General features: G+C 37.6%; 1 protein-coding gene across 1 annotated transcript in view; it reads left to right on the top strand.

Moving 5' to 3' along the window:
- The window catches only part of LOC122815897 (sortilin-like), a 1006054-nt gene that overhangs the window by 884465 nt on the left and 106280 nt on the right, over positions 1–15309 (top strand). The window contains exon 18 of the mRNA XM_044088743.1: positions 8005–8107. Coding sequence (XP_043944678.1) covers positions 8005–8107 — 103 coding nt within the window. The remainder of the gene's footprint in view (positions 1–8004; positions 8108–15309) is intronic.

Raw genomic sequence — 15309 nt, 5'->3', positions numbered from 1 at the left:
ATTGTCTTTTTGTGGTCTAAATGCTGATTTTGGTGTAATAGTTACTGGTCCTGCTGTTTGAATAAGTCCTACATCTGATTTACCTGTTGACCAAAGAATGTTTGGTATATCACACAAGGCTTTTTCTTCTTCTTCTAATAAGAATGCTAATCAGCTGTCTTCACTAGTTTGTAAGTGTACAGCTGGATGTGTCTGTGTTAGCCAATTCAATTTCTGTTTTTGTATTCCCTGTTCTGATAATTCTAAATCAGTTTGTTTTTCCCATCTTGTTACTTTTCTCCTAAGTCTGCCCATCTCACATCCTTATTCTTTGTCAAGCTGACATGTGGTAGTCTATTAGATTTGTACAGTGTCATGAATTCCTGAGGTAGTGAACAGCTTACCACACTGTTTCCCTCAGTATCCCAATACAAGGTTCGTAATACTAATCTGTTAGCAGGATTTTTGAACAATTCTTGCTCATATTCTTTATCAGGTCCTGGCATGCTACAGTAGTATAGGGTACAATGTAACAAATGCTGTTGGTCAGTGTCAAGGGAGGGCCTTACTGATGGCTACATTCATCAGTTCTCCGGTTACTGCCCCTGGACCAGTAGTAACTAGGTCCTGGCTGTACCAGTAAAAGGTTTCACCCTCCGGTCGCACCACAAAAGTATCCATTTGTCTTTGTGCTTCCATACCCTGCATAGTGGGAACTACCGCTATGCCAAATATCTGCATAAGATCTCTTCCCAGTAAGTTTACTGGACATTTTGCAGAAACTACAATTTTACTTTTCTGAGTCATGCCTGAAACAGGGTCAGTTATTGCTATATCATGGGAGAGTGGCTCCCTATATAGCTGTCCATTTGCTGCTTTCACTAATATATATTCAGGTGATTCAGAATATTCTGGTAACTTTGAAGGGTGTATCAAAGTTCGTGACGCTCCTGAGTCACACAAGAATTTCACTTCCCTTCCTTCCACCAGAAGTGTAACTTCCGGTTTTGTGTCTGCCAAATAGAGCTCCAAGCTCAGTAATGCCAAATCTAAAATTTCACTTTCTTCATCCTCTACATCTGCTTGCACTTCCTCTGTTCTTTCCACTACATTTACGTTTGCCCTTTGTTTGTTTTCCTTTCCTAATGATTTCTGATTTTTATCACTATCATATAGTCAGTCCTCATCACCTTTATTTTCTGTAGTCACCTTTTTATTTAGCCTGCAATCCCTTGCTAAATGTCCTTTCTTGCTGCAATTAAAGCACTCACCTTTCTTTTTTTCTCTCTTCAAAATCTTCTGACCTTTTGTCAGATTGTCTATTTCCCTGGGTATTTTTCTTACCCTTTTTACCTGACTGTACTACAAAGACCTCTGCTCCGTCTTCAGCTGTGAAGACCTGTGTCTTCTTTTTCTTTTTACTATTAAAGTGTCTTTTAGCATGTCTGGCATATTCAAGTAAGGCTTGTAGCCTACTTGTTCGGTGATCTATCATATGCTTTGTAATAAAGCTACTGATAGGTGCAATGCAACCTTTCAAAAATGCATTTTTCAGTTGCTGTTCATATGAGGTATCATGTGTCTGATTTTCAGGAATAGCCATACCACTATGGTTATTGAAACATTTCAATAATCTACCATAGTACCCATCTACAGTTTCATTCTCTTGCTGTATGCATTGATTAATGCAAGTCCAATCTGCTCTAGGTTTCCATTTTTCAGAAATTTGGTCTGTAAGACCTTTGACTTTGTTGTCTAATTCTGCGTCACTATGTGGGAGTGGTTTAAGCTCTGCATTATGAGGATTCCAGGTGCCACAAATCATGTGCCAGTCTGGACCCACAATCTGTCTAACTACCTTTTCTACTTCTTCCCCATTCAAGTGGTAACTTAGTCTCATACCTTGTAAATCTTGTAAAAACTTTGTGTAATTAACTTTTGGATGAGGGATTCCGTCTGTAGCTTTCGAATATCTTCCGGTGTCCATGGTCTATATACTAGAAGAGTTGGGTCCTGCCCTTCCTGTCCTGCCTGAGGATTTGGTACCTCGATCAGTGGACAGATTTCTTCCTCACTCTCTTCTAGTGTATTTTCCCCATTTGATATAAGTCTGTGTCCCCTAGTGTTTCGTGTCCGGGACCTAGTTTCAATAGGATCTCTAACAAATGGTTTTAGTACTCTTGTAACTTCAGGATAACATGGAGGTGGACCAGCTTGTCCTCCTGCTTCATATCCTGAAAAGGCATTGAGGGGCGGGGGAGGGGCCGTCGCTATTACTGTATTATTATCCTCTTTGTCTAAAAATAATGTTTTTGCATTTTTAGTTTTCTGTTCCCTTCGGTTTACTTCTTCAATCCACCTGTGTGCTTGAGGAATGCCTAATTGCTGTTGTTTTTTTGCCTGACCTTCTGCGTCAGATTTAAGCTGTTAGTGCACTGATTTCCCATTTTAAAAAAAATGTTACGTAACCCTTTTCACCACGTGGTATTTCAGTTCCTTACACAGTTTATCTAGAATAACTGTCTACCTTATTCTGTTTCCCTGATCTCTGACAAAATATACAGTAATTTCCTTTTGTCCCTGATCTGTATAACAAATCTCTGACAATGACATTTACTGTAACCTAGTCCCTGATCTAAAACAGAAAAAAGGCAAATATTTTCCTACCTGAGCCTCCTGGGTCGACCAGTTCGAGACCGCTCTTCGGCCGCAGATCAGAAAGTGGCCAGCCTCTCAAGACGACAATTCAGTCGGAGGTCTTTGTGTTTCAAGAAGAACCCTTTTGGTAACTTCTCCTGCGCAGTATTCAACCACCGATACACTCTGATCTGCAGCTTACCAAGGGAATTTCGGTTCAAGGAGGACCAAACTGTTAAATAAAAACAAATGATAACAACACAGGAGGCTCAGATGCAAAAGTTTACTAGTGTACACCAGGAGGCAAAAAACCATACAAGTACAGAGTTTTGTCTGACATGATGCAGGAAATACACAATTTTATATAGTCTTACATTCAGGCTGTGCCCACCTTACTGACGTGGTTAGTCACAGGGCACCTACATCACTATGGTCTACAATATTCTATTCATAAGAAAAAGCAGATGTTATACATTTTAAAAGTTTTCCCATGGGAATAATACAGCCTTGCAAAGCACCTGGTTCATTATAATGTCTTTCTGTAAATGTTACTCTTCCAAGGTCTCAGGCTAGCTTGAATACAATGGTCGGTTCACTCTCGCAACAACTTTTACTTTAGCAGCTGTGTCTTATCTCTGATACATTCACAAGGTCAATTATCTCAGAGGAAGGAATAAGAATATTCAATGCTTTATACATTCAGTTTTCCTGACCCAGCAGATAATCATTAGTGAAAACATAAGCTTGCTGAGCTGGCTACTGCCAGGGTCAGAGTTCAGATACACTGCAGCTCCAAAGCTTCAAGCAACTACATGTAAAATCATTCTTATTGCCATATTGTAAATAGAATAAAATGCATTATATACTATTTGCTTTTAAACTAGCACTTTATACATGTTCAAATACATATTTTTCTAACAGTTTGTCTTACAGTGGTGGACACATGCAGATCAAAGGACCATATGTTGTCTGCATAGGTTCCTAGGTTTGTCTTACAGTGGTGGACACATGCTGATCAAAGGACCATATGTTGTCTGCATAGGTTCCTAGGTTTGTCTTACAGTGGTGGGCACATGCTGATCAAAGGACCATATGTTGTCTGCATAGGTTCCTAGGTTTATCTTACAGTGGTGGACACATGCTGATCAAAGGACCATATGTTGTCTGCATAGGTTCGTAGGTTTGTCTTACAGTGGTGGACACATGCTGATCAAAGGACCATATGTTGTCTGCATAGGTTCCTAGGTTTGTCTTACAGTGGTGGGCACATGCTGATCCAAGGGCCATATGTTGTCTGCATAGGTTCCTAGGTTTGTCTTACAGTGGTGGACACATGCTGATCAAAGGACCATATGTTGTCTGCATAGGCTCCTAGGTTTGTCTTACAGTGGTGGACACATGCTGATCAAAGGACCATATGTTATCTGCATAGGTTCCTAGGTTTGTCTTACAGTGGTGGACACATGCTGATCAAAGGACCATATGTTGTCTGCATAGGTTCCTAGGTTTGTCTTACAGTGGTGGACACATGCTGATCAAAGGACCATATGTTGTCTGCATAGGTTCCTAGGTTTGTCTTACAGTGGTGGACACATGCTGATCAAAGGACCATATGTTGTCTGCATAGGTTCCTAGGTTTGTCTTACAGTGGTGGACACATGCTGATCAAAGGACCACATGTTGTCTGCATAGGTTCCTAGGTTTGTCTTACAGTGGTGGACACATGCTGATCAAAGGACCATATGTTGTCTGCATAGGGTCCTAGGTTTGTCTTACAGTGGTGGACACATGCTGATCAAAGGACCATATGTTGTCTGCATAGGTTCCTAGGTTTATCTTACAGTGGTGGACACATGCTGATCAAAGGACCATATGTTGTCTGCATAGGTTCGTAGGTTTGTCTTACAGTGGTGGACACATGCTGATCAAAGGACCATATGTTGTCTGCATAGGTTCCTAGGTTTGTCTTACAGTGGTGGGCACATGCTGATCCAAGGGCCATATGTTGTCTGCATAGGTTCCTAGGTTTGTCTTACAGTGGTGGACACATGCTGATCAAAGGACCATATGTTGTCTGCATAGGTTCCTAGGTTTGTCTTACAGTGGTGGACACATGCTGATCAAAGGACCATATGTTGTCTGCATAGGTTCCTAGGTTTGTCTTACAGTGGTGGACACATGCTGATCAAAGGACCATATGTTGTCTGCATAGGTTCCTAGGTTTGTCTTACAGTGTTGGACACATGCTGATCAAAGGACCATATATTGTCTGCATAGGTTCCTAGGTTTGTCTTACAGTGGTGGACACATGCTGATCAAAGGACCATATGTTGTCTGCATAGGTTCCTACGTTTGTCTTACAGTGGTGGACACATGCTGATCAAAGGACCATATGTTGTCTGCATAGGTTCCTAGGTTTGTCTTACAGTGGTGGACACATGCTGATCACAGGACCATATGTTGTCTGCATAGGTTCCTAGGTTTGTCTTACAGTGGTGGACACATGCTGATCACAGCACCATATGTTGTCTGCATAGGTTCCTAGGTTCTTAATCACTAGATCAAGTTTCAGGGGTTTGTCATTGATGTAATAGTTACAGGGAACATAATGCTTTGTGTTGAAGACTATTATACGCTTTTTTTGGCATTTACTTTTAGTCCATGGTTATAACATAATTTGTTTGTTGGGAAAGGCCATTTTGGAGGATCTTGGTGCCCTTTGAAGAGTTTATGATATCACCAAGGTTTCAGTCAGCCACAAACCCTTAGCATTAGCTTTGACCTCCATGAAGTAAATGCCAAGTAGGTGTGGCCCGAGGACTGAACCCTCGGGTACACCACTAGTGACTAGTCTTTGGAGGAGGTAGATCCATCTACCCTAATTTCCTGGGTTCTGTTTGTGAACCAGTTTACTATCCAAAATGTATCATTAGCATTTATCTGGGAGCTTTTATCAACAATACCTGAGTGTAGGATGGAGATGAATGCCTTTGCAAGACCTCAATATACAGTGTGCACTGCTTTTCCCTTATCCATTGCTTCAGCAACCTTCTCAGAAAAGTCAACCAGGTTAAATAGGCAGGATCTGTCTTTGACAAAACTGGACTGGTTCAGATCAAGAGTATGTAGGTTACCTATGATCATATTTTTTAATTCAATAATGATAATGTCCATAGCCTTACAGAAGAGGCTGGTCAGACTGATGGGTCTATAATTTCTTGGGTCCATTGATGCCCCACCCTTGTGCAAGAAAATGACTATTGCTGTCCTCCATTTGTCCAGAACAAAGCTTATTTGGAGTCTGGTATTGAATAGCCTCTGTAGGAGGCTTCTCAGGTCCTGTTTTAGGCTTGCTGGCCAGTAGACAGCCTGGTATGTTATCCAGACCCATAGTAGCAATGTTATTGGCCTTGAAGAGTGTCTGGAGGACACTCTTCTTGGGAGATTTGTGGGACATATAGGTGTGAGTATGTGATCTGGGAAGGTAGGGAAGGGGTGAAGTTTCTCTTGGAGAGTCTCTGCTTTGACTGGAAATGCATACACCTAAATATGTAAGTTTGAAATGTCTCTGTAAAAAGAGGGATTTTGGAGCCAGTTCTTTTATGGTAGCATAATTTATTGCTAGTGCTTGCATGTTATCTTTATTTATTTTATAAGCAGAAATGTTCTTAAATTGCAAATAAATGAGGGAGGTAATTCTCCCAATCAGTTAAGTATAATATAATATTATCAGCAAAAAGGGCTATTTTTACCTATTTTACCAAGTGACTCCTTATATGATGCTATACCTTATTTTCTAAGTTAGCAGCTCCCAACATACACACTCACACACACACACACACACACACACACACACACACACAGACGTGATTTGGTCAGATACACAATTTGTAGAAAAAGTTCTTTCAATAATCTTCATCAGAGCCCATCAAGCAGTGCTATAGCTGGCTCACATGCAGTGAACCCCAGACTATTTCATGGTACTGTGACCATGGAGTTAGTATACATATATTTATGGGTGAATTAACTTCAGTCTAATTGATCTTTATTCGGCATGTGCTTAGTCGGCCACATTTGGTTAACTAAACAGATGATCAACAAGTGTGCAAGATTGCACAGTTCTTAGGGTTAGGGAATATGCCCTTTCCCCAATATTGTGCTGTCTTGGAGTTAGTGTACTAAGCATCCTCCCTTCTTAACCTGTTGTACTATTTTTTTTTTCTGTCTAAGCTTTCAGCTTTTTCTGATTTCCCCCATTTCCTACCATGAGGACTATCTTATCTATACTAAGTTTATCCCTCGTACCTTTAGGTTTGCATTCCATTCCCCTATCTGTTGCTGAAGTTCTTGGGCAGAGTCTACCTGTTATGTCACATCATCTGCATACAGCAGCTTTGTGGATCTGTCCCTTCCTACCCATTAGCTAATGTAATCTATCACCAATATAAAAAACAGAGGTCTCAGAACTGAAACCTGATAGACACAGCAGAATATAAAAACATATTCACAGAACAGTTGAAATTACAGTCTTTGGTATAGCATTGTTAAAATACTTTGATAGCTAGTTAATACCACGGCTTGAATAATAGTACAACATACTGAAAGTATCTGTGGTCATCACAGACATGAAGTCATTTTTTTTCCTCTCTTTTATACTTCCAGTTCTCAGTTTACAGTGGAGATGTTTGGTAAATTTAGCGGTGAGAAGAATATTAGTTGTAACAGTAGTACATTTCAGTATAAAGACAGAAAGGGAAATCAAATAAAAATATTGTTTCTGGCCCTATGTGCTGTCCTATAACTGAGATACCTTTAACATTACATGATTTATGATTATAATTACTTCTAAGATATTAAAGGACATGATAACATTTCTAAAAGACCCAATTATAAAAGCAAAGCCAAGCATACACACCTTATGTTAAAATGCAAACACTGTCAGTTTGAGATCTTTCTCCTCTTATGTCTTCATGTTGGAGTTTCACCAGTCACAGCCATCCAACTAAGTAAAATCAAAACTGACCACTTCAGAATAAGTTACTGAATAGATGGCAGTTTGTATGAAATCAGAACTTTGTTTTATAATAACATCCCTGCACCAAAATTTGAACAGTTTTCAAGGTAATCAATTTCTATTTTATTTTGCAAAACCTAGATTTGAGCTAATTTTCAAAGTAATGTGATTCTATTTGATGAATGACTATTAAAGAAAAAGTGAAAACCTATATGAAACAGTATTTTGAACTTCAGTTTTTTTTTATTTGCTTACTGCTGATGCACACCTTTCATTGACAGTTTTCTGAATAATACAAAATGATGTGTAGTATCCAGTGTTCCACCTTATGTTGAATATTCCAAATTTAATACATTTTCTTTTGACATATCTAGGTATCGAAAGATTCCTGGTGACAAATGTGAAGAAGGATTTGTACCATCTCGTAAAGAGTACTTTAAAGCACTATGCAAATCCACAGCTTCAGATAAAAGTTATGTAAGTAAATGGTTTAACCTGGTTTGATCTTAAGTTACGCTAGCATCTGGGCCATAACTAAGTTAACCTAAGAAGATGCTTCAGACTGTTGCATGTATACTTCTTCTTTTTTTTTTTTTTTTTTTTTTTTTGCTTAAAATATTTTATGGACATTTTTGAAAATGTTTACAAAATATAATAAGGTTTGAGATGTCATAATATATGAATAAAATAAATCATGTTTTAAAAAAAGACAAATTATAACTATTTACAATATCTACAGTAAACATGAGAACAAAGTATTAATAAGTAAATCAAGACAAATATAAAAAAATCTTAATAACAATCTAAAATGATTAAATAGATGAAGAAAATGATTCAGTAAGGGCCAAAACCTTCAACCCAGGATTATTCTTAGGATAAATTATTCTCTCTTTTACTACAGTTTTAATTGCTGTGTCCTTTAAATGGATAAGAAAGTCTTCAAATTTTGATTCTGAAGAAATTTTCCAGTGCATGGTTATATTTTTCCGATCATGGCAAGTATTATCCAGGTTAGATAAGAAAAGTATTTTTTTGAGTTTTCCATTTCCAGTATATTAAACAGAACTATTTATTTTGTTAAAATGAAGGCGTCATTCCATAAAGCTTTAAAAAAATCTTGGACTTTTACCCAAAAATTGTGAACCATAAAGCATTCATAAAAATATGTGACCAATTAGCCTTAATGTGTTTATTACATTTCCAACATTCAATAGAACTTTCTTTTCTCATTTGGCAACCCTTACAGGAGTTAAAAAAAATACTAACCAGAAATTTCCAAGTAAATATACTCTGGTAAATGGTCCAAGAAGTATTTTTAATAGAGGAGAGAAGTTGTTTGTTTTGTTCAGAAAAAAAAGCATAGAATACTTTTAGAGAAAATGTTCCAAAATTAGATTAGGTGATCAAATTCTGGATGTTTGTAAATAATGATTAGCCATTGATGTTGTTTGTCTTTCAGCTTTTCCCGGTTAGGGGTCGCCACAGCGGAACTCCGGTCCGCTAATGATTGGCAACAGACTGCCTGCCTTGCTTGGATTACTTTTGAATACTTAGTAATGCTGTAGAATTATATATTTTCTATTATTACCTTTTGACTTGACGAGTTTACGTTCGCTACTTCTACTACTATTGTCTGATCTGATTAATATACAGTGATTAACTAGAAATATATGGACTGAAAATCTTCCACACAGAGAAGTTTTTTACACTGTTTTGTTTTTAGACCCACTACAATTTAGTGGGTTGTTTTGAGACTTCGGGGATACCACGGAGATTACTTGTTTTTTAATATTAAAAGAATAAAACAGTGTAAGAAACTTCTTTGTGTGGAAGATTTTCAGCCAATATATTTCTAATTAATCACTGTATATTAATCAGATCAGACAATAGTAGTAGAAGTAGCAAACTTAAACTCATCTTAAGTCAAAACAAAACAAAGAATAATAATAGAAAATATATAATTGTACAGCATTACTAAGTATTCAAAAGTAATCCAAGCAAAGCAGGCAGTCTGTTTCCAGTCAAAAATCCTTTATTAAGTACACAGACAAGCGATCCAAGTAAAACGAAAATAGAGTAATAATTTCCTCACAAGCTTTCTAAATATATATATATATATATATATATATATATATATATATATATATATACTTTTTATCAGGCATGGGAGTGGTTTATTGTGCTGTAAAACAAAGTGTTATTGATACACATGTTAAATTCACATCCCTTCCCCCATCAGTGTGACATTCGAGCTGGTCCTGCCCTACTTAGTAGCTGTCATAATAATATATATCCCTTATGTACTTTAAATAAAATTTATAATGATGTGGTACCTCTTAATTAACCAGATTATTAAGTAGATTATTAAGTCTGTGATTTTATCCAAGACAATATACTACATGGCTGGAAATATATCAACCTTAGTTCATTTGGCAATTAAAAAATATATATAAATATATACATATACATTTTGCATATAAAAATCAATGTCTATTTTCATAGCCTATTGTTAATAAAGATCGCTTTTGTCATTCTAGACTTCTTCAGGTCTGTGTACAAGAACCCCAAAAACAATATATAAAAATATATATAATTGTATAATTAGTATTGTTATTACACATCATTTTGAATAAAGTGGAAAAAAGTACCAGAAAAAAATAAAAATAAGAAACAATGTATGTATGGTGATGGAAACAAAATATACCCTTAAATTGCAACTGATTTAAAATGGTATTTAAAACCAACTGGTAGAATAAAATAAAATACAATTAGTCATGTAAACAATGTGACAATTTTCTAAGTTCCAGTGCACTTTTAATTGAACAGTAGTAGTTTAGTCCAGGCTTTCTAAAAGAGTTCAGCTTTAATTGCCACATGAGTTCTTTCTCCAGAATATTCGGGATGTCTCCTTCAAGATCACCCATGTCTATGCAATCCAGGATCTGGAACTTAAAACCTGTGTGTCTTTTATGAAGAGAAAGGTGTTTGGCTAGTTCATTATTTTTACATCCAGAGCAGATTTCTGACAGATGACATGAAATCCTACGCTTGAGTTTATTTACAGTCTTACCCACATAGAATGCATCACATTCATTGCACTGTGCCCTGTAAATTACTTTTGTAGTGTTACAGTCACCCCTGCACTGGTTTTAATGATTTTCTTTAAATACGGGCAATAAAAACTATCAGCTTGCTGTATAAATATACAAAATGTACAATTAGTTTCACATCTTTTAGTGCTTTTCTCATATAGCCTAGGTTTAAATTCAGCAAAACTTCTAATGTTCCTGGCCTTCCTATAAACAAATGATGGGGCTTCACCTAAGATGTTAATCCGAAAAGGGTTCCCTGTGACAATGTCCCAGTTTTCTTCAATAATATTTTTGATACTGTGATAATCCAAAGTGTATGTCAAGATGCAGCTATTTTTGCATTTGTTATTCTCTGTGGAATTATTTAACATTTTTCTACTGGGGAGGTTGAGTGAAGGTGCTTCAGTCCTTTTCAGTTCTATAATGGGTTCCAGGATGTTTTTGAACATCTGACTTTCATAGCCTCTCACTAGAAAATCATTCTCTAAGTTGTTAAGGTTTCTCAAAAATGGTTCCATCTCTGGTAATTCAAGCTAATCTATAGCCTTGGGATTTCACTACATTATACTTGGTTTTTGTAGGATGTAGACTTTTACTGTGGAGTAATAAGTTAACCCTCATTAGTTTTCTGAATAGATCAGTGGTGATTCTGTTATTGTTGATGTCCTTGGAAATCTGCATATCTAAAAAAGTGGTTGAAGTACAGCTATGAGAAGAGGTAAGCTTCTGGAAGGGGGTTGTTTGATTGCGGTAAGTGATAAAAACTCCAAGCTGCAAGGTGTCACCTTCCCACACAATAAAGATGTCATCAATAAAACATAAATAGCATGTGATATGCTGCATGTAGTCTGTGTTGTTTAACACAAAGTCCTCCTCCCATTTGCCCAGGGCTATGCTAGCTATGCTGGGAGCCATGGCAGCCCCCATTGCTATACCAGTTTTTTGTTTGTAGTATTTGCCATTGAAAGTAAAGAAATTGAAGTCCAGTACAAGATTAATGAGCTTGCTTAACATTTGCAGTTGTGCCTGTGTACCCTAATTATGTTTCTTAAAAGACTCCATAGCTGCTGTTATACAGTAATTGTGAGGAAGCACTGTGTACAAGGATTCCACATCAATAGTTAATAAAATACTGTCAGCTTCCACTGTATTGTTTTTTATTTTCCTCAAAAAATCCATTGAATCTCGTATTTATGACTTATTCTTTTCTGCTAGAGGTTTCAGCAAGTGATCAAGGTAAATGGCTGTGGCTTCAGTAAGGGAACCTACACTTGCTACCACCGGTCTATAAGGTGGTTCTTCTCTGTTCTTTCGTGGCTTTGGTATTCCAAAAAATTAAGGTAAATGTGTGCATGGACTCTATAAATAATTATTAAGATTTTCAGTGATAAGTTTTTCTTCCCATAATGTGGTGAGATTAGTGTCCCATTAATTATTTGCTCTTTTTATGTCATCCATGGTAAATAACTCATAAAATCTGTTATCCTCCAGCATGTTCTCTATCTTTTGGTTGTAGCTAGTGGTATCAGTCACAAGTATACCTCCTCCATTGTCTGCCTTCATTATACGCCTGGATTTATCATTGCATAGCTCAAGCAATGCTTTTCTTTCCCCCTGTGTTAAATTATAAAGTTTTTTCTTAGGAGTTTTTTTAAGCAGTTTCCTGATATCCATATCACATTTCACTTCGAAAACAGGTAGTGTTTGATGTAGTGGTGGACAGTAGCTGCTAGGCCTTTTTATAGATTCATCAATAGGCTTATTTTCAATGTCATTACTTTTGCCATGAAACTGTACCCTTAAGTTGAGCTTCCTCACAAACATTTTAAGGTCTATCACTACCTGAGCAACCTCACTCCTGCAGCTTGGTACAAAAGTAAGTCCTGTGGACAACACACTTTTTTCCTCTTCAGTCAGTGCTTTAACAGAGTGGTTCCAGATAAGTGGAGCACCTGTTATTGTTGTTATTGTACCTTTTATTGTGGCTGGTTCCTCCATCTGAGCCTGGGACATGGGTTGTAGTCAGGGTTCCAGTCAGGATTGCCCAGGTATTGTATTTCCCTCACCCCTGTCCACTGTTTGGTTCTCCTGTCTCCCTGGGAGTTTGTGGATAGAGTATGAGACCTCTGGAATTCCTCCTCTGCTTTCTGGAATCTCGGTGGGTTATAGTAGTATTCCTCGCTGTGGCTGTGATATGGAGAGACCTGGTAAGAGGGACAAGCTCTGGGGCTCTGGTGGTGGTCGGTGTTCTTGTTCTGGTACTGGTGCTGGCTTTGGTATTGATGTGGTGGTTGATGTCTGTGCTGTCAATATTGGTCTTCCTGAAGAAACTGGTCTCTGTGAAGGTGCTGCTGCTCCTGGTAGCTGAATTGTCTGTAGTCCCAGTTGTCCTGGTAGTCCTGTAATTCATCCTGTAGAACTCTGTCGGTTCTGGTTGCCGCTGTGGCTTATGTTTCTGTCCTGATCCTTCTGTGATGTCAAAGGCTTCTGCAGAGTGTTGATAGCCAGAGAGGATTGGGATTGTGGGGAATGAGATGTTGGGGGGCAGTCTCCTGGTGGTCCTGTATTGTGCCCCTGTCTGGTTTTGTGCGAGGATCTCCCCTGGGAAAATCCCTTTGAGGTCTGCTGGCACGGTTATACTTTCCCTTATATCCCCTGTAATAACTAAAATCTTGTCTGTTGTTGGTTCTCCTATTGTTGTTGTTATTATTATTGTACCTCCTAGTAAGTCTCCCTGGATCATCTTTGTCCAGTTGATCTCATTTCATTTTATTAATCTTTCTTTCTTTAATGGACTGCCCATATCCTTTCACTCTTTCTTTAAGCAGCTCAAATTTAGCATCTAGGTCATTGTGGTTCTCATTTTCCAATGTTGTTTTTAAAGATGTGATGTCAGCATTTGTATCTTCCTGCACACTAAGGTTGTTCCTTACTAGCAGACAGATAGGTTTGTAGCTGGCATCCTCTAAAATATCTTCCCAGTCCTTAGAAAGTGAAGCATCTATACTTTTCCACATTGGTCTTTTGTTCAATCTAAGTCCCTGGGATAGTCTCTTCTTATCTATGCTTTGTTGTAAATAAATGTGTTACCAGTAGAGACCCTGCATGCATTTCAGTTGCTTTTCTAGTTTAGAAAAAGTCTCTGAATTCATATTTTCCGGGCCCATTCTTCCCTGTCCATTTTCTGTATCCATTTGTATCTGATCTCCTTCTGTATCATTCCAGATAGGTACAGTTAGTAAATCTTTTATTCTGTCATTATCCATGTCTTAAAATGCTGGAATTCCACACCAATTCAAGGATCCTTTAACGGAACAAAAACCTTGGTCTCAGAAACCAAAGTACCAACATAAAACAAGTAATCTCCATGGTATCCCCGAAGTCTCAAAACAACCCGCTAAAGTGTAGTGGGTCTAAAAACAAAACAGTGCAAGAAACGTCTCTGTGTGGAAGATTTTCAGTCCATGTATTTCTAGTTAATCACTGTATATTAATCAGATCAGACAATAGTAGTAGAAGTAGCGAACTTAAACTCATCTTAAGTCAAAACAAAACAAAACAAAAAATAATAATAGAAAATATATAATTGTACAACATTTACTGTGGAGTAAGTTAACCCTCGTTGGTTTTCTGAATAGATCAGTGGTGATTCTGTTATTGTTGGTGTCCTTGGAAGTCTGCATATCTAAGAAAGTGGTTAAAGTACAGCTATGAGAAGAGGTAAACTTCAGGAAGAGGGTTGTTTGATTGAGGTAAGTGATAAAATCTCCAAGCTGCAAGGTGTCACCTTCCCACACAATAAATATGTCATCAATAAAATGTAAATAGCATGTGATATGCTGCATGTAATCTGTGTTGTTTAACACAAAGTCCTCCTCCCATTTGCCCAGGGCTATGTTCGCTATGCTGGGAGCCATGGCAGCCCCCATTGCTATACCAGTTTTTTGTTTGTAGTGTTTGCCATTGAAAATAAAGAAATTGAAGTCCAGTACAAGATTAATGAGCTTGTTTAACTTTTGCAGTTGTGCCTTTGTACCCTGATTATGTTTCTTAAAAGACTCCATAGCTGCTGTTATACAGTAATTGTGAGGGAGCACTGTGTACAAGGATTCCACATCAGTAGTTAATAAAATACTGTCAGCTTCCACTGTAATGTTTTTTATTTTCCTCAAAAAGTCCATTGAATCTCGTATGTATGACTTATTTTTTTCTGCTAGAGGTTTCAGCAAGTGATCAAGGTAAATGGCTGTGGCTTCAGTAAGGGAACCTACACTTGCTACCACCAGTATATAAGGTGGGTCTTCTCTGTTCTTGTGTGGTTTTGGTATTCCAAAAAAGTAAGGTAAATGTGGGCATGGGCTCCATAAATAATTATAAAGATTTTCAGTGATAAGTTTTTCTTCCCATAACGTGGTGAGATTAGTGTCCCATTAATTATATGCTCTTTTTATGTCATCCATGGTAAATAACTCATAAAATCTGTTATCCTCCAGCATTTTCTCTATCTTTTGGTTGTAGCTAGTGGTATCAGTCACAAGTATACCTCCTCCCTTGTCTGCCTTCATTACATGCCTGGATGTATCATTG

Source organism: Protopterus annectens, chromosome 11.part0 (assembly GCF_019279795.1).
Source record: "Protopterus annectens isolate FY-2018-M chromosome 11.part0, PAN1.0, whole genome shotgun sequence".
Classification (NCBI taxonomy): Eukaryota; Metazoa; Chordata; order Ceratodontiformes; family Protopteridae; genus Protopterus; species Protopterus annectens.
Note: the sequence above shows the minus strand (reverse complement) of the source record. Positions and strands in the feature narration are given on the sequence as shown.